The sequence below is a fragment of the Aricia agestis genome, chromosome 5 (genome assembly GCF_905147365.1).
Source record: "Aricia agestis chromosome 5, ilAriAges1.1, whole genome shotgun sequence".
In the NCBI taxonomy this organism is placed as follows: domain Eukaryota; kingdom Metazoa; phylum Arthropoda; class Insecta; order Lepidoptera; family Lycaenidae; genus Aricia; species Aricia agestis.
The window spans coordinates 20,455,659-20,476,775 of NC_056410.1; the positions used below are offsets into that span (position 1 = coordinate 20,455,659).

The 21,117-nt window shown below is 35.5% G+C and overlaps 1 protein-coding gene across 1 annotated transcript; it reads left to right on the forward strand.

The window, feature by feature from the left end:
• Positions 1-875: 875 nt before the first annotated feature.
• On the forward strand, positions 876-12,465 carry LOC121726886 (meiosis-specific nuclear structural protein 1-like). The gene is made up of 9 exons (XM_042114520.1): positions 876-1,014; positions 1,111-1,287; positions 2,433-2,663; positions 3,050-3,279; positions 4,182-4,346; positions 5,035-5,113; positions 5,300-5,503; positions 8,863-9,038; positions 12,316-12,465. The coding sequence occupies exons 1-9, from the start codon at positions 1,012-1,014 to the stop codon at positions 12,383-12,385; spliced, it is 1,335 nt and encodes a 444-aa protein (XP_041970454.1). The 5' UTR covers positions 876-1,011; the 3' UTR covers positions 12,386-12,465.
• The last annotated feature ends 8,652 nt before the right edge of the window (positions 12,466-21,117 follow it).

Below are 21,117 nucleotides of genomic sequence, written 5' to 3' on the forward strand. Positions count from 1 at the left end.
TAAGGATAGACACTTCTAGATTTTCTATTGGTTCCTCACCGATCTGAAATTATCTGCAGGTTGGCATCACTGACTACATATGGGTTGTGTTTCCAATAAAATATCAGTGTAGACTTTGACTAGTGACCTGTCACCTGACAATATAACAAAAAGGATGCTGAAAATTCACTAACCTTCCAATATACAATGTATAATGGAGATCAGTGTGAAAATTGTATTAAAGAATATTGTTTTCCAGTCATAATATTATAGAGTTAAATCTATCTTCTATCATACAAAAATGTCATTTTTGAAAGTTCTCCTTTACCAGCAGCGCGCATTGACTGACATTGACACATTCAATTAAAGCCTTGTCGAAGTGTAGGTACTCGACACTGGACGAAGTGTCATAATAAGAAAAAAATTCTCAAAGCCACGTCAATTTAGTTTTGTCGGGAATGTTCAGAAAGAGTGATGTTGTGTTTTTGTATTATTTTCGTAAAATTGTGATTTAATGGGGTTTTTAATATTGTGTAATATTGGTAGCATATTACCATTAGATATTCGTCATCGTGCACAAGTGTAGGAAAGTGATGCAATATTCAGAAACGAGTTATTTTGTGTTCCCTCCAAAACTCCATCGAAAGTTTCAGTAAAGCGTCTACCACTTTACTTGACTCCTTGACTGTATTGACTTTATACTTCGACTTTGACTAGACTTTTGACCTGACGATATTAAGAAACGATGCTGGAAATTGTACCGTATGCAACAATACTGTTTTCCCGCCATTTATAATACTTGACACTGGCCATGGTTATATAGCCGAAGTGCCATATAAGAAAAAAAAAGTCAATTGTCAGTTGTCGCAGAAAAATAATTTCTTTGAAATTTGAATATTTTGAAAATATTCTTTTGTATTTTGCGAATAATTTTACTATTTTAAATTGTGTTTTTGTTATTTAATTTCACTTAATTATATAAATCGCTGTGCTTGTAAAATTATTTAGATCTTTTTAATTATAGAAGCTTAAATGGTATAATATGTTTTAAGTGTAGTGACAAAAATTCTACAGCATTATTATTTCTTATCATAAACCAGAAATGGACTCTTCAATAATATAATATTCTAGGAACCTAAGACTGAGTTTCAAAAGAATGCAATTTCAAATGCTATCAAGAAAGAGCGGGAAACGTATCAAAGGGCTATAGACATGCAGTGGTTCAACAACAGAATCGAAGATAGCAAAATGAGTCGCTGTCTCGCACTCATTAACAAAGAAACAGAAATGGAGAGGAATTTTAAAGAGGTATTTTAAAAATGAAAATAAAACCTACAGTCTAGACTAAATTATGAAACTTGTAGCAGCGTGAGCTCCCTAATAAGTTAATTGCTATCGGCTTTGTTTGAACATATAGAATATAGAGGCTAGGGTTTCTCTTTGAAGAAGAACCCACTGGCTGCTAGTAATGCAATGATTTTCAAGATAAAGAATAATGTTATTTATGTTAATTATTCAGGCCCGGATCTACGTTTTAAAAAGGGGGCAGCAAAATCCCAATTTGCCTAAGCAAAAATAGGTAATTAAGGTAATTTTCATGGTCACATAGGTTTTAACCGCAGAACGAGTTCTACGGAACTCTGTTGAATTGAAGGGGTGGTGATGAGAAGTCAGGCCGAGGTCCCTGGTGACAAGGGATGCCTCCAAGTCTTTTAACAACAGATATAATTCTGCGAAACAACATTGACGGGGTAGCGGGGTGAGCCAATGGTGGCGCACGCAGCAGTGAAGAAAGCAGCAAAAGATTGGGAGGTGGCCTCCGGCCGCCCTCCAATCTTTGCCGCCCAGGGCACGTGCACCCTCCCCCCCCCCCCCCCCCTAGATCCGGGCCTGTAATCTTATCTTATATATTTAAACGAGCAATTCTTGTATATATATATATATATATATATATATATATATATATAATTGGAATCTCGGAATCGGCTCCAACGATTTTCATGAAATTTAGTATATAGGAGGTTTCGGGGACGATAAATCGATCTAGCTAAGAATCATTTTCAGAAAATGTATTTTTATTCATGTTTTATTGAAAATCGATAAACTGAAAAATATGACTCTTGCTGACATCTATTGGCGAATAATAACTATTTTGTTAGCAACTAATTATTTTAACGACCAGCAGATGGCGTTATTAAGTAACACAAAGTCAATGAGTATTTGCTATACTGAGCAAAGCTCGGTCATCCAGGTACTTATTAATTAAAACCAGCAGAGATACTTTAATTCTTGTTACACTTTTAATAGAAGATGAGGTAGCTAGCTGAAATTTTCTGTGTGGGGGAAAATAAAACATTATATTGTGTTATTAAAACATTATAATATTAATATGTGTGTTTGTACTGTATACCTAGGTAACTTCATAAATCATAAATTGTCTATAATTTTTCCAGAAAACAGACCATGCAGCTATTGTTGATTCCCAAGCTGATAAAGAGGTGTCCCTAGCATATGAAATATCTAAACAAGCCAGAGATGAGGCCTGCCAACTTCTCCGAAGACATCACCTCAGGGAAACTGACCCACAGCTTCGTGAGTTGACGAGGAAACTCCGGAATGCGTATGTCCAGAAGGACCTTGAACAGCAGATACTTCAAAATGAATATAGGAGGCTACAGGATAAGGTAGTGTTCAGCTAATATTTTATATTTAAAAAATTTAAAATATTATTTGCAAAAAAAACATAAACACATAAAACCTAGTAGTTAGATGTTTTGTAATAGTTAAAATGTTACTTAAATAAGTAGCCATTTTAATATCTTTTTATGACAATTTTCTTATCTTTTTTTTTTTTACAAACTGGAATATAAAAAGATGTTCTGTTAAAGATAAGTTAAACTATGTAAGACACTTTTATTATTATTTATAACTTAATCAGTAAAGGACAAAAAGAAAAAAGGAGGAATGTTAATTTTATATTAGAATTACATTTTCTCCTTGATTTTTGTCAGTTTTTCTATTCTATTGTGACATAAAAAGTAATAATGACGAAACTTGTCTATAAATCCAGATAGAAACTGCTAATGCAAATAAAATAGTTCAAGACGCAATATATGATAGCACAAAAACTGAGGAGAAAGACAAAAGGGAACTTGAAAAGAGACACCAGTACTGTGCAGAATTGAAGATACAAATTGACAATGACAAAAAACTTAAACAGAACACCCAGAAAACTGAAACAGCTATACAAAGAAAACAGATAAATGATATTGTTAAGAGTATAGAGGAAGAAAGAAAAAGGTACTTAAATAATATTATTGTAAGATATAATATGGAAGTGTTACCGCTTACTAGAATATTCTGTGTGTGTTCCAAGGACTTATCAAAATTGATGTGGAGTACAGAGTTTTATAGTCGTAGGCAAATGTGGTACCAATCTGTCCACTTCTTGGCCTCTTTCTTCAGATATTGAGAGCTGATATGTAGTCATTTGTAACCAATCACTACTACAGTAGGGCCTCAATAGTCCAAACCCCTGCTAATCCTAATACCTCTATAATCCGAGCGACCTCACATCCCCGCGCAAGTCACTCCCGCAGCCGCGCCGCCGAATTCTAGTGCCGAGTTACACGTCCAAAAGTACTACGCGTAATGTTTTTGACCGCCTGTATTTGTGCTTTTTATCATGGCTTCAACATCCAAAACATGCCTTTATGTCTACATACTATAATCCGAACGCTGCGTACATCCGAACAATATATTTTGGGTGTTCGGACTATCTTCTACTACTGTATGTCATGCTAATTGAGAAGAGAATCTGTAGTCAACTTATCAATAAGGCTAAAACGATAAAACAACAGTTAATATCTGTATTCTGCAGTAGTATTATGAAAGCTCATATATGAATTCAGATATCATGATAAAAGTAGATGACGCCCGCAATTCCGTTGCGCCAAAATTAGTTTATCACGCGGGTACCGTACATTTTTCCAGGATAAAAAGTATGTTATGTACTTTCCCGGGAATCAAACTACATAATATCTCCATACCAAATTTCAGCAAAATTGGTTTAGCGGTTTGGGCGTGAATAGGCAATAGACAGATATACAGATAGACACACTTTCGCATTTATAAAATTAGTATGGATATTGTTCTAACGTTTTTCTATGACTGTAACTTTCTTCAACTTTCAAACATTTCAGAAACATCCAGTTGAAACAGAAGAGTGTAGATGGAATTCGACAAGAGATGCTGCAGTTTGGGGAGGCTCGGCGGGTGCTGCGGCGGCGCGAGGCGGAGGCGAACGCGCGGGAGTTGCAGCGAGTTGCGCGCGAACAGGCCGCGGTGACTGACCGGACTTCCGCTGTGTGAGTTTTGAATCAAAGTGTCTAAAGGTACAGGTATACACGGAACAATTTGTCGTTTCGATCGATCGTCAAGAAAATCGTCCAATCGATCTTTTGAACGTAAAATAGTTTGCGATATTGCTACACACGTTTTTAACATCGATGAGATAAATCGTTACGATAATTGTTTCGTGTATGGCCACCTGAAGGCTGCGTTTCCACCAAAGATGTGTTGCGAGGAATGTGTTTTTGAGAACCAATAGAATCGCTTCATTGACGTGAGCTTGCCGTGACATCGCTCAGCGTGGCGATGCTATTGGATCTTACAAACACATTCCTCGCAACACATCAGCTCTGGTGGAAACGCAGCCTAAAGCTGTAATCAGCTTGTGAGTCATCTCACTTAGGCTTCTTACAGACGAACGGCACGCGACGACGGTAGTTGCTGGATTTTTTTTAACGGCGTTTCTCGTTAGTGTGGCCCGAACATAAGAGCTCTTAGCAGTGTTGCATGTTGTAGGTATATCAGATACTGTATCGACTGCAAGTGGGAATAGTTTGTCCACGGTCCACCACATATCTACAATCTGGCAGATCTCGCCATATTGGGCTATGATGAATAACTATGATTGTCAAACGGATTATGAACATTATTATTTAAAACAAATTATTAGTTTAAAAGATTAATGACTCTATCATAATGTTTCAGAATACAGGAGAGGTTGCAAAGGCAGCGCGCGAGAGAGGAGTTGAACCAGAGAGTGGGCGAGCAAATTGCAGCCGCTGAAGTAAATATTTTAAAACAATTGAAATTTTTAATTAAATCAATTAGCTAATAGTTTTCAATTTTCATAATTTTGTTATGAAAATGTTAGCAATATAATATAGACTGTGCTCTCCAAGCTCCACTGTATCTTTCTAATCGCTAGCCTTCTTAAGTGTCTATGATGTATCGATTTTGATGTAACTTTCAGGCTGAACGTTCAGAGCGCTCGGAACTGATCCGTCAGCTGCAACATCACGAGTATCTGGAGCGCGGCATACAAGAGGAGTTAGCGGATAAGGTGAAGCGCGTGACCGTCGGCGCGCAGGTGCGTGAGGCGCTCGACGCGCAGGCGCAGGCGAGAGCGGAGGCGGCGCGGGCGCGGGAGAGGGACGATCGTGAGCACAGGGCTTATGTGAGTACCACTACGTAAACGGATTATGTCGATTTAATGTTAAGGTATCGTTCCGATCATAGACATAATATATACTTAAAGACCAACATAGAGTGCGAGAGAGAAGAAAATCCTTTATGGAATTATAACAAGATGAAAAGAGAGAGGCAGTCTAATGAAAATTGTAACAACTTTTATTTGACAGGTCGTCAAAAGTCGTCAATCGTTTTTATGCCCTTTCGGTATTTGCAATTTATTATTTAAATCGTATGTTATTTTCAACAAATACTATTATATATAACAATAATAACTTGTGCTGTGAGTGATTGCAGTGTAAATCATAGGAATAATCCTGAAAAATATACATTTCACCCGTAATTAATCTTCATGTTCTAATTGCTATGATGTGTTTATTTTTGCTATATTCTGGTCTTTAGTTCTCTATTTCAAATAAAATATTGTGAATCCTCCCTTTTACTTTCATATTTTGCGTAACTAAAGGTACTATTGTTCCTATATTACACAAATTTTGAAGAAAAATTTTTCATCAAAATTTCTTACATATACGCTAGTGCTTGAATCAAATTTATCGATATGCTTATCGATATTTTACAATAACATAAATCTAAGATAAAAATCATTTACCTTTATTTATCACCTTAAGCCCGGCCGCACATTATCTGAAATTTCTGATCAGAAAAATTCGGACGCCCGGCGGAACGCACTCTGTTCATACATTTTGTTGTAGACCCATCATACTAAAAGAATTTCTGACGTGTCAAAATGTATGAGCGGGGCGGGGTGTCCGAATTTTTGTGATCAGAAATTCGGAAAATGTGCGGCCGGACTAAAAAGGACATATTATCTTATTTTAACTAATATAATATAGTATAGTATAATATAGCTAATATAATATAACTACTATAATATAGAGTGACTCTAAAACTAGAGGAAGGTTTATATTTATATATCATAATCATTTGTTTTACAGATTCCCTCAAGATCCTCTAATAAGAGGAAAATGGCTGAAATTAATTGGGCGTGTTGGTTAGAATCCCAAGAAAAATTCAACAATATGTAGCAAACTTTCATTGAAAATTTTTAAAGAAAAATTAGAATAAATACTATTTTGGGTAAAGGAGCTATCCCAACTTTATTTGTGCCAGTAAGTTTGACATACTGTTGCACTTGTTACTGAAGCAATTATTAAAAATAAGCAATTATAAGCAATTAATGCTTTTTAGTTCATTTAAGATTATACTTATATGAACTAAAAAGTATTAAATAATCCTTATTCTGTACTCATTCTTCATAATTTTGAAGTCGGTGCCAGTCCTAAGTATATAAGTTAATGTTATACCTATTCTGTCAGAGAACTGGCGATTAGGTTAGCTGGTACCGATTGCAAAATAATGAAGATTGAGAACAGAATTAATACTGAGTACAGAATAAGAATTATTTAATACTTTTTAGTTCATTTAAGTATAATATTACTATTGTCATTGCCTTGGAAGTCGGTTTTAATTTTTTGTTTAAAAATAATAATTCTACTCATTTTAGCTGTCCTTAACGTTTTCTATACTTACAGTTGGTGTTTTAAAAAATCAAAATCAAAATTGCTTTATTTCTGAACAAATCTAAAATAAAATATATTTTCAGAATACATGGTGCCTACCACCGGTTCGGTAACTAAGCCGACGAGAAGAATCGGCGTAAGAAACTCGCACGCCCACTTTTTACCAAAAAAAGTGAGAAAAAAATAATCTTTTAAAACAAAATTTACAATGCTGTAACTAAAAATTAAACTATGTAAACATAGATAGATACATAATAATTGTAAGTCATGTAGAAGTAGCCTTGCAAGCAGTCATTCAGCATTCTACTCCCAAGATGTGCCATCAATTATGAAATCATTTTGGCTTTGGCACAAAACGTTCTTTGACTACTTTTTTAAATTTATTAATCGAAAGATTTTGAACGTTTTCTGGGACCATATGTTCCCATTTGAATATCAAGGAGTCACCTCGATTTCTCATGGTTTCCATCACCAGACCACCACTTTTGTGAACATGATACCTACTCGGAACAATACAATATACAGCAAAAGAAAAATTTGAAAATCGGTTCATAAACGGCGGAGTAATCGTTGAACATACATAAAAATATATCCACAGGCGAACGTCTAGACTCCTCCTGTTTGGAAGTCGGTTCAAAATAATTGTAATAAAATATTATGATATTTTATAATATGTATTTAATTTAAGAATAAAATATAATATACTATGTGTGTTGTTTACTTTCAACTTTTAATTTCAATGTAAGGACTGATTTACCAGATTGATTTTACCTGAGTAATAAATAAGTAACTTTATAATGTGTTAAGTGTAAATTATTTACCCCTATAAGAACCTCATGTCATAACATATCCGACGATTGAAAAATCATTCCAAAAGAAAATGTGTATCTACTTTTCAATCGTCACCTTTTTTTGGCAATTAAAATTTATGATACCTAATTTGAAATACAAATCTATCAAAGTTGCATATTATTTATTTCTTATAGAAACTCAGGTAAAATAACTCGAACGGACTAAACTATCGATAGCAAAATACTATACTATCGATAGTAAAATATACATCACTAGCACACGCACACATTGACAGATCGAAAATGGTCACGCATTTTCGAGTTGTCAGGTGGTCTTTACGACAGTATATATTATGTCTATGGTTCCGATCAGTGCCGCGGCTAACCGCGAGTGACAAAGATTCAAATAAAATGCCACCTTATGACAAAGGCTATAGGTTTCATTTTACTCTACGCCACTAGCTTTTACGCCACAAGCGGCGGCAGCATAGGTCGCCAGTCGCCACACAAATGTCAGTAGAAAATGATACCTGTAGCCTATGTCATAAAGTGGCATTTTATTTGAATTTTTGTCGGTCGCGCTTAGCCGCGGCAGAGATCAGAAAGTCACTTTTAGCTGTGATCTCTTCTAAAATCTGTGGATCGGACGGATGGGTTTGACATAACGCGACCAAATTACATAGGTCGGCCATCTGCCTATGAATCAACTTCTCCGAGGTACACAAAGTACTATTTAGTACTAGATGCCGCCCGAAACTCTATTACGCTAAAATTCGTTAATCGCACCGAAACCGTACATTTTTACGGGATAATAAGAATCCAGGTCGTACCAGTTCGTCTGGGATGGATCGAAACGATCGATCGCAACTGAATAACCACTCTAACTTATACATAATACCTCGCGTGATCAAAAACAAGGTGAGCAGTCTGTTGATACAAAGAAGGGACAATTAGCTAGAAAATTACCTAGTAGTGTTAGCGTGTTTAATAAAGGCAACTCTTTAACATTCCAGTTTGAAGCAAAGATAGCCGCCGAAGAGGAGAAAGAGAGGGAGAATATGCGGCTGAAGCGGGAGCGAGCGAGACGACATGCGCTAGAGTTGAGAACACAGATGGAGGAGAGAAGACGGCGTAAGGCGAGAGATATGGAGGAGAGACGAGCCGTGGTCACTGAACATCAGGAAAAATGGTGAGATTAGCAGTATCCATACTAATATTATAAATGCGAAAGTGTGTCTGTCTGTCTGTCTGTTACTTCTTCACGCCTAAACCGCTGAACCGATTTTTGCTGAAATTTGGTATGGGGATACGTCTTTGAGTCCCGGGCAAGGACATGAGATACTTTTTATCCCGGAAAAATGTGCGGTTCCCCCGCGATAAACGGATTTTATCATCTAGGCTCTAGTTAGTAATAAGGTGTGTCCATGGGCGACGGTAGTTGCTTTCCATGTGACCCGTTTGCACGTTTGCACGTTTACCATCTTATTTGGGGGCACGGTAGTGCCCCAGCCAAGCTTTTTAGCAAAGGCATGGCCATACCATACTTTTCTAGAAGTGGTTCGTGGCTATTTTAGACCTCCTCTATCTTCCGTGTTAACAAAGCTAGGGATTTAGAATTTCGGTGACTAGGAGCAAGTATTAAAACTAGCTTAACCTCCAAATAACATGACATTTTGATAAATAGTTTAATAGTTACGCATGATCAAAGTTACTACATTTTGTCACTCACTGACTGACAGATGATCAAAATTCTACGGTACTTCTAGCAGCAAAGTAGACCATTAATAGTAGATTGTAAATATGTAACTCATTTTATTCAAAACCATAACCGAAACGGATAATTTGAAAAAATAAATCTGAGATTTTGAAACAGCGCTTTGAATCAACTATGTAGTTTCTTCCTTTGTTTTTGTATTTTCCTCGTAAAAACAATGGTGACACGTATAAGAATATATAATTTAGAGAAAATAAAGTCAAAACCGGCCAAGTGCGTGTCGGGCCACGCGCAATATATGAGGTTCCGTACTCCGTAGTACCGCTAGTTTTTGATATTTTTTGAAAGGTATAGGAATGTACATTTTATAACGTGTTATACATTACTAACAACATCATCTCAGTTACGTTTTTAAAGGAATTTAAATTATAAGTCCCTTAAATACTTTTCCGAATAGTTACTTTTTTTAGTTGATCGACTTTTACTCAATAACTTATGAAGTCTTCTTAGCCGTGATAGTTTTTCTTTTAAATTCAGCATATTTCATACTCCCGTGAATATTTTTCCATAAGCAACCGTTTAGCTGGTAGAAGAGGGGACACTGCAGGACTCTAAAATTATTTTTTCCACTTTAAAACTTCATATTTCACATCTCTAAATCGGAAAATGATATATTATACTTATAATATTTTTAAAAACCTATCCAACGACATCTCACACAGTGGGGTGGACGCGAAAAAAAAATTCATCACCGCTAAAATATGTGTAGGGGAGGTACTTACCTTAAACATTTTTTAAAAGATCTTATAAACCATTTTGTCTTCATCATTAATATGTGCATTCATGCCGAATTACAGCTTTGTAGGTCCTATAGTCTCCGAGCAAAACCGCGGTCCGCGGACAGACAGACGGACAGACAGACGGGCGGACGGACAGATGGACGGACAGATTGAAACTATAAGAGTTCCTTGTTGATTACGGAAACCTAAAAAGAGATGTCACCGTACGTTTTTCGGAAGAAAGCGTATTCCCTCTTAAACGCACCCGTAGCTCTACTAATGTTGCGAGTGTCCATGAGTGACGGTAATTGCTTTCTATCAGGTGACCTGTTTGCTCGTTTGCCCTTTTATTTTCGAAAAGACGTAGATAGTTAACTGATTTCATGACGTAATAATCGTAAAAATACATTGCACAGATTATACCATTTCTATACAAATCTGACATTCTATACTTTCAGGCATAAAAGTGATAAATATTTTAATATTAAATACATGAATATAAGAATCAGTAGACTAATATAAATGTGTTTTTACTCCATACTTATCGTCACAATATCGTTTGTAGCATCATGTCGTCCTAAATATCATAGATTCCTATAAGAAAAGTCAATTGGTTACGATCGTTTTTAAAGTGCTTGGTGATTGTTTAATCCAAAAAGGACATTGTATTTGGGATACCGTAGATGTAGTCTACTATGCCACATATAAATTGTTTTAATCGATTACGGGTTTTTGGTCCATACATTTTTGGGCATTCACCTTTTTATGGGATACCCTTAAATAATAAGTTTATTTAATTTTTATTATTTATTCTTAATGTTGAAATACAATTGAGTATTTTCTGAAATTTTCGAAAACCTTACTATTACCATTATGAATATAGAGCAAAAAAGGGCAAAAAAATCGTGTTTGTTGTATGAGACCCCCTATTAATAAGTCTCAAAGAAAAAAAAACAAAGGAGACAGAGAATGGTTGCTAAGCTAAGTACAGAAAAGTTTTAACGTGACCTTAAATGAAAAGTAACCTTAAAAAAAGAAATGAAATTCCACCAAAACACATGAAATATAAAAAGGAGCTAAGCAAAATATTGCATAGCAATGCAATATATCTATCGTAAAAAGTTTTCAGATCACATTCAAGCCAAGCCTTTAGCTTATTTTGTAATTTAAATCAACATTCAGTGAAGGTATCAATAGCTTTCTTTATTTTATAATTATTATAGTGGCTTGGCAATGAGCATTGAGCACTAGAGAAATAATCAGTGGCTAATTGGATTTATTGGATATCATCGACCATAATATACGTCGTTACATACTAAAAAAGTAAAAACACTTTACGTTTGCCGTCTGTGTATGTATGAACTCCTCCAAATATGCAGTTTTATATTTGTTTCTCTTGTGCTCATTGCCAAGTCGCTATAATAATTATAAAATAAAGAAAGCTATTGATATGATACCTTCACTGAATGTTGAGTTAAATTACAAAATAAGCTGAAGGCTTGGCTTGAATGTGATCTGAAAACTTTTTACGATAGATATTTTGCATAGCTATGCAATATTTTGCTTGGCTCATTTTATATTTCATTTTTTTGGTGGGATTTTATATAAAAAAATTATGACCAGAGGGCACTATTTCTACGATTTATAAACAACCAATCAAATGCTAGTATGCCACACCTGTGATCCGTCACACATCCACATTTACCTAATTAACATTTAAGCTGTGTGTTAACTAAGTAAAACGGTCGAAATTGATGTTTTATAATAACTAGCTATTTGACTGATAAAGATATAAGATTACGTTTTGCGATATTTTAAATAAAATAAATTATGAAACATAAGATGAAACGCTTAAAAGTTTTATTCCTGCAGTACACCACTCTAATGAAAATGCTTAGCATCATCACCATAGCTCGTTTTCCATTTGTGTAAATAAAATTGAATATTAATGAGCATATTTTAAACTTTTTCAGGGATGCAGAGGCGCGCACAGAAGCTGAATTGATTCTGAAAGAACACGGACGAGTTTTGACCAAAGAATGACAGCATTTTACTTGCCTACTCATTATTATTGAAGAATATGTATATTTTTTTAATTACAAATATATTTTGATTAATACATATGTACTCGTTTTACATAAAGTTTTTAGTACTATCACAGAAAGTGAATCATAGGCAGATTGCGAATTTTCGTTATTTGTTCGGTGTGCCGAGTCACGAGTGTGAGTTTTTTGTTTGACATTCGATCGTGAACGCGTTTGGCGTTTACTAAGATTTTGTATGAGATTGCACAGCGCCACCTAGCGATGCTCACGGGAGCATCGCTAGCAAAATCTTAATTTTGTATGGGATTACTCTTACTCACTGGGCTGTGCTCCCGTGAGCATCGCTAGGTGGCGCTGTGCAATCTCATACAAAATCTTAGTAAACGCCAATCGTGTTCACGATCGAATGTCAAAAAACTCACACTCGGCACACGGGCGGGTGTGGGCGACCGGCGGCCCGCTGACACATTGTGACTACTTTGACATAACCCGACCAAATAACATATTATTATATGCGGCCTGCGGGACGTTTTCTCTCTCATTGGTATTTTTTTTTTTCTGTTGGGTTTATTTTTAACAAATGTTTAGTTTATTTTCTGTACAATGGTTGTAACTGCAACATCGGAGCAACACGACAGCGACACTTCAATTTCGTGATGCAGAAGAGTGGAGGAGATTATTATTATTCTGTTCAGTTATTTCTTATTCTATTTATCAAACGATAAATCCTACTAATATCATAACTGGCGAAAGTTTGTTTGGATGTATAGATGTATGGATGTATGGATGTTTGTTACTCTTTCACGCAAAAACTACTGATCGGATTTTATGAAACTTTATAATAATATAGCTTATACATCAGAATAACACATAGGCTACAATTTTAACCGACTTTCAAAGTGGGGGAGGTGTTATGTTCGTTTTTTTATGTTCAACGATTACTCCGCCGTTTGCTAACCGATTTTCAAAATTTTTCTTTTTGTATATAGGGTATCATCCCAATTTGGTATTATATTCACAAAAGTGGTGATCTGATGAAGGATCCATAAGTAATAATCGATGGAACTCCTGAAAATTTATAGGGAAACATGTGGTGACTTCGGTTTCGTGAGAAGTATTCTAAGCATAATATGCTACCAACAAGTAAGATTCTGCACCGAGGTATACCTGGTATACCGTGGTTCGGAAGGTGCTGAGAGAACTCCTGATTCTTTATAAATACAAGTTTGGGAGTTTCGGCGTTGTTTTAAGAACGGAAAGCATGTTATGCTACATGCAAATTACATTTATCATCATCACTATCATATTATACCATGCATCGTCCCATGATTATGAGCCTATTATATTATTGGTACTTTTCATAGTCTTTTAGATCGAGAATCGAGTTTGTCAAGCGATAATTTTAAAAAATCTATAATACTTATATTATAAACCTGAAGAGTATGTTTGTGAAGAGTATGTATGTTCATAACGCGCTAATCTCTGGAACTACAGGTCCGATTTAAAAACTTATTTCAGTCTTAGATAGCTCATTTATCGAGGCGATTAATATTTAATAACTACTATATGTATGACACTGTACGAATAATAAAAACTAAGGAAAAGTAACTCCGTCAAAAAACATGTTCCACAATACTTGTCAAAAAAGTGTACCTTAGGTACACATTTCAATACATTTACAATATTTAGGTAACCTTGAGCGGTATTAGGCTGATGTTACATGTCAGATCGAAAGGAACCAAATTTAAAACGGTAATAGTATGGGAGTTACGATTCCTTAGTTTTTATTATTCGTAGATGACACTATTATATGTGTACTTTAATATTTAATAATAATATTAAAATAAAATAAACATTTAAGGGGGGCTCCCATACAAAAATCACTGTAGCGATACGGAACTCTTCGTGCGCCAGTCCGACTCGCACTTGGGCGATTGTTTATTTGTATTTTTTTACTAATCGGACTCGCTCATGAATACACATACCGTTATTTTTTTATGAAATAAGGGGGCAAACGAGCAAACGGGTCACCTGATGGAAAGCAACTTCCGTCGCCCATGGACACTCGCAGCATCAGAAGACCTGCAGGTGCGTTGCCGGCCTTTTAAGAGGGAACAGGGTAATAGGGGAGGGTAAGGATGGGATGGGAAGGGAATAGGGGAGGGTAGGGAAGGGAACAGGGTAGGGGATTGGGCCTCCGGTAAAGTCACTCACTCGGCGAAACACAGCGCAAGCGGTTTTCTGTGAGAACGTGGTATTTCTCCGGTCGAGCCGGCCCATTCATGGCGAAGCATGGCTCTCCCACGTCTAAAATAGAGAATATAGTTTATAGAGCAAAATAGGCCAAAAATTGTGATTTTTGTATGGGAGGCCCCCTTAATTTTTTATTTTATTATAATATTATTATTAATTATTAAAGTACACATATAATTAAGACCTTGGTGAAAATTTCAAGTGCCTACCTATTGCCGTTGTTGAGATAGAGCAAAAAATCACGTTTATTGTATGGGGCCCGCGCGGCCGCGGGACTGTTAGCGGGAATCGATATTTTTCGAAACTTTGAATCCCTATAAAATCAAAACTACTTGGTATTTTTGACTGCAACAACTAGTGTATTTGTATACACACAGGCTTTACTGTGACAAAATTTCAAGCAATTTGGCATACCTTGTAACATTCTCCATTACACAGATGTTTCATAACAGGTACGGTACATCCATATTTCCATACTAATATTATAAATGCGAAAGTGTGTCTGTCTGTCCGTCCGTCCGTCTGTCTGTCTGTTACCTTTTCACGCTCAAACCGCTGAACCGATTTTGCTGAAATTTGACATGGAGATACTGGAAGTCCCAGGAAAATGTACGGTTGCCGCGATAAACGAATTTTGGCGCAACGGAGTTGCGGGCGTCATCTAGTAATTTATATTTAAAAAACTTAAGGCCTACGCACATGAAAATGTATTTAAGAGGATTTCACACCGCCGTTTTTCCATACAAACGTTGTCCCCTGTTTCCTCCCTGGATAATGCCAGTAGAGTTATGATTTTTTTCCTGAATATCTATGGCCACGATTAGCATGTCCCTATGTTTTCCTTTTTTTCATAATTTTATTATTAAAAAAGATAAGAACGTCCAAAAACCCAAAAAAATGGCCAGATTTTCCTCTGTGTTCAAACACCCAGAAAACAAAACTGGCTAAAATATACAAAAAAAATAAAACATAGGAACACAGCTCAAGCCTTGCTTTAATTCTTAATGAAAAAAGTACTTTAATCGGTTAAGTTTTGGAGAAGGAATCAGGGGACAACGAATCGAAGATTTTCTGTTCTTTTATTAGAACTTTTGTCGTGTTGTCTCTATCGCGCTCTGCGTTGGGAGACTTGAGATTGGTGAGACAGAAATACATTTTCAAATACCTATTTTCAATTTCTCTCGCTCCTGGTGTATCCTCTTAACAAAATGAAATAAGTATATTTACTTTAGAGTTTGACCAGAGACCAGATTTATTACTCTACGGTTTGACCAAAACTAAGTAAGTTTTGATTTTCAATAAATGAAACCCCGGGGCCCCAATGTAGACATCTAGATCGCTGCGCCATCTTGGTGACAATCATAGCTAATAGCTATCCATCATGACAAAAGGTGAAGAGGAGACTGTACAGTCTCCTCTTCACCTTTTGTCATGACTTCTAGCGCAACATATTTTTTACAACAACAAACAAGATGGTAAGATAAATTATAAATAAATTGTTTTTTGACAGTGTAGCTGATGAAGGTAAAAGCTGTTTATAGGCTATCATTAGCTGTTTAATAATTCAACTGTTCATATTCAGCCAAAATATTTTTACATTCAGATTTCAGTGTTTCTATAATGAGTCCAAATTGTTTAGGGTGAAAATGCTTACGTGGCCCAATCTGTTCACAACACAACAGCAACCTATTTTGTCGTGCATATTTTATGAGTAACTGTCTATCTACTTACAACAAAAAAGCATTTACTTATTATGTTTAAGTATAAATAGAAAAATAAACGGTTTTAATTTTCTACAGGTGTGTTGGCGCGTGGCAAAAATCAATACCAACACGTCCATATTGTAAAGTGTCACTTAAAGCAGCTTCTACACGTTGGCCGTGTTTGCCGAACAGAAGAGGACGGCGCTATACTAAAAAAAGAGATTGAATTATTTGCGTCTTTCTTTCTGGTATAGCGCCGTCCCCTTCTGTTCGGCAAACACGGCCAACGTATAGAGCGGCCTTAAGAGACACTACATGAAATAACCTGCTGCCTGCAGTTATTCAAGTAAAATATTTTTGACTGTAGTCGAAATGAAAACTAAACGCTGGCGCTATTTTCATCGACGAGCCAAAACGTACCAAATCAACCTTGTAAGACTATAAGGCTGTTTTGGCACGTATCAATAAAATTGAATGCGACTTCTGTTAGCTCTCCTAGCACCAGATTTATGTACAAATGAGAAATAATGGTGCGAAACATAATGTGGCTAAATTGTTTCGAAATCCCCTCAACGGATACCACATCGAGTAACTCAGATTATTAAATACAATAAAAGGGGGCAAACGTGGGGCAAACAGTAGGGCAACAGTCATTACGCGTTATCGCCGCAACAGAAAACTTCTACGTCATCCTCAATGGGGCCCATAACCTATTCCACTTGACAGTTACGATCTTTTATATCTACCCTTCGTACGCTGACACTTGTTTTTCAATTTTCAACCTTAAATTAATCCCAATAAAGTTTACATTACCCTGTCGTGTATAATATGAACAAGCTGATGTAATGTATAATGGATGTAAATTAACGGTACTGCGCTCTATTTATAAGCAGATAAGTATCATTGTCGAGTGCTAAAATAAAATGTGTACAGGAGACGACGATGTAGCGTAGATTCGTGTCTCAAGAGCCTATTTAATAAGTGGAGTGGGCTTAATCTGCCATTATACCTACTGTTATACTGTTAATTACTGTAAACTGTGAAGTATTAATGTTCTGTGGAACGCGAATTTATTTGCAGCTTTTCTTTTATAATTAACTCTTATTAATTAATTGCTTGTCTCTTGTATATTTTTGTATACGATTGCAAAATCGTACATTTTCTCGCGATAAAGATGTCCATTGGACTGTGATCTACGAGCTATTATATCTATAACTCTATCTCTAGGTATGCCAAATTGAATCAAAATTGACCCAGCAGTTTCGGTCCCTACAATAATTAAAGACATGAGTGGCAAAGCAACTAACATTTGACAACACAAGTACAATAATTACGCATCTTTTCCCTTATAATTTGAACAAACCTTGTAATTTAATTGCTTTATCATCTAAGCTAATATATTAAGCTATAAATAGAATACACATTTTTTGATTTCAAATCATTTTCCCGGTCCTATAAAAGCCGACGATTTCAGTTTTCAAATTGTTACTTCCCTGGTTCATCCACTCATGTCATCAATAATAATTATTAGTACTGTCATACAGATTTTTATGTTGGTCATTAAAGTCATAACGTCTCTTCTTTTTCCCGTCAAAAACATTTTTTTTGTCCGTGAAAAGCCCTTCATCTAAACTTGTTTAGCCCGCCCTTCCCGGTGTTTTATCGCGGCGGTTCGTCAGTTCCGGTGCGCGCCGGAAGTAGTAAAGCCTCCGCCGCCCGCCCGCCCAAGCGCCCTGTCACCGGTCCAGGGCGGCCTTTGTTTCTGTAGTATTTTTTTATTTTGATTCAACTCTTTCAGATTTGATTTCTTTCTTTTAGATTCGAGTTTTTCTTCTCTACTTATATTTTTTAAAATAATTGATTCAACTACCACCACAGAATATATATTAGTAGTACCAACTACCACGTAAAGAAGCTACACATTTATAAAATTAAACCATAAGTTTCTTGAAATAATTTTTCTATTATCAGGTAATATTCTATTTCAAGATGTTATATCGACATTCGATGCGATAATGGATTTTTTGTGACACGTAAAAAGATATACCCCTGGGGTCATACAAGGGAGATTAACATCCACTTGGTATATCGTGTACTTTGTAACAAGTATTGTCTTACCTGCTTCATGTCACGACCTATAAACGACAACAACAACGTCTTCACAAATATAGCAACTTTGTGACATAATGTCGGAGTTTTTTTATGGTTAAGAAAAAACTAAGAAATCTCGGTTTTTTTTCTTAATAAGTAGGTGTCTCGGAGGAATGCTTTCTACCGGACGTTTAAATAAATTTTATTACATTTCCACAAAAGTGTCGTTGTTAGTATTCCTGGGCGTCAATAGATGACGTTTTTTTAAGAGCTCACCTGACTCTAAAAATCAAACATCGTCCTTCTCTCTTCACACTTACGCCCGTCTTTCATATGCCAGGTGAAAAAGGACGGCGCGGAATCATCGCCGAGTTAGTTTTACTTGAATAAAAGACGAACTATAATGATTATGAAAAAAGTGTTTTGAGCAAATTTAGGTTTTATCAATACCTTTTTAGATATTAAAAAATATTAAAGAAAAGACAGCAAACTTCGAAGATCCAAGCAAAAATGTGTCTCAAACAAGGTTTTTTGTAAAAAAGAAACTATCGAGCATTTTTTGAGTAATCGTGTTTTCGTCTTGAGCATTTAATCTTTATGAACTGAAGTTACTTGTGTCAAAAAATCAGTTTTCTAGACCTTACAGATTTTGAGATCTAGGTTAAAGTATGTAGTCAAGTTAGGGTCATATGGGCTCTTAATAACTTCGTTGATCGTTCCATCCGGGTGTCCCTTGACACCTCTCAATTTTTTTTTTAACTGAGTATAAACTTCGTTCCATCCTTGACACCTCTCAAGTTTTGAATATGATGATGGTGATGGTGGTGATGGTGATTTTTACAATTCCTGTTATATCTACTTACGTGATAGACGTGTAACGTTGAGTGTAACTTGGCGTACCTATTTTCTAGGCAATATCTCATCTAGTCTAAGCGATAAGTTGAGAATGGCGAAATATAGAGATAAGGGTCATAAAAATACGTGCGATAGCTCATTAGATTCGGGAAGACGTCTAGAAAAATGTATCGGAAGCGTGTATTGCGCACAAAAAATTGCAAAAGTTATAAGCAAATTAGGTTGCAAAAAAAAAGGTATTATGTTTCTTGTTAAAATCTCCGAAACTATTAACATTTAAGAAATTTTAAAAAAAGATTCTTAAAGAAGAGGATATTTCCATAAAAAATGCCAACTCCCGGAATTCTATCTCTATTATTTATAATTCTAATTTAACGCTGAAAGTAAGGCTCCGCGCGGCATTTTTAGGTAGCGCGCGTGGCTTCAAAACCGAGCACGTCACACTGATTGTTTTTTTAAAGGTATTAAATATTAATTTAAAATTTTCAAAAACTTATGGTGTATTCCAAACACTTCAAAGAATTTGCTTCCGTTGGGAATTTAACTTAAAGTTAATTTTTCAACAAATTAGACAAATGTTAACTAACGAATTTTTTTCGAACTTCCATCGTCATTGTACATTAAAGAAAACGTTTAAATAATTTTTTTAGTTAATACATGTCCTTCATTGATATCAAATCAATTACGTGATAATAAATGAAACAACTTTTTTTGACAATATTACGTGGATTTCTAGTTTTTTGTTCAAGTTAAAAAATGATTATAAACAAAGTATGAATTTTTTTTTAACTTTTATGGCGTGATCTTGTTAAGTATGTTTATATCAAAGGCTCCACGAAGTGAAAAATTTTACGAAAATTATTTAAACGTTTTCTTTAAAGTACAATGAGGATGGAAGTTCGAAAAATTTCGTTAGTTAACATTTGTCTAATTTGTTGAAAAATTAACTTTAAGTTAAATTCCCAACGGAAGCAAATTCTTTGAAGTGTTCGGAATACACCATAAGTTTTAGAAAATTTTAAATTAATATTTAATGCCTTTAAAAAAATAATTAGTGTGACGTGCTCGGTTTTGAAGCCACGCGCGCTACCTTAAAATGCCGCGCGGAGGCTTACTTTCAGCGTTAAATTAAAATTATAAATAATAGAGATAGAATTTCGGGAGTTGGGATTTTTTTATGGAAATTTCCTCTTCTTTAAGAATCTTTTTTTAAAATTTCTTAAATGTTAATAGTTTCGGAGTTTTTAACAAAAAACAAAATACCTTTTTTTTTGCAACCTAATTTGCTTATAACTTTTGCAATTTTTTGTGTGCTAATACACGCTTCCGATACATTTTTCTAGACGTCTTCCCGAATCTAATGAGCTATCGCACATATTTTTATGACCCTTATCTCTATATTTCGCCATTCTCAACTTATCGCTTAGACTAATCCCATGTCGAGCGACTCCCACTGTATTCAATGTTGACTCAATATTATTGATCTTCGACATTGGACACATAATATTGGTAACCTATTGATCTTCGACACCGTATAGCATTAAAGTATGGCTAATGGCTACCACCATGTTTTCGTGGCTGTCTATACTTCATAGTCTAAATACTTACTCTGTTATCTGTAGCGCACATTCAACGTCTATCTTGGGCAATCATAGACGGATGTGCCTCTACACGTTCTTTAATCGCTGGGGCTGAAAACAAGGCCGTGTTACGTAGAGTTTTAGAAAAACTTTTCTGTGCTCTGAATTATTGTTCGCTGCGTTTCAGATTCCGACTTTTGGGTTAACACTACACGCAGAAACCATATAAACGCTTATGATACACTTCG

Excerpts from the sequence above, each read along its gene's own strand:
- LOC121726886 (XM_042114520.1), top strand. Across the intron at positions 4,347-5,034 it reads ACTGACCGGACTTCCGCTGT|AATACAGGAGAGGTTGCAAA; the intron begins GTGAGTTTTGAA and ends ATAATGTTTCAG. Across the intron at positions 5,114-5,299 it reads AGCAAATTGCAGCCGCTGAA|GCTGAACGTTCAGAGCGCTC; the intron begins GTAAATATTTTA and ends TGTAACTTTCAG.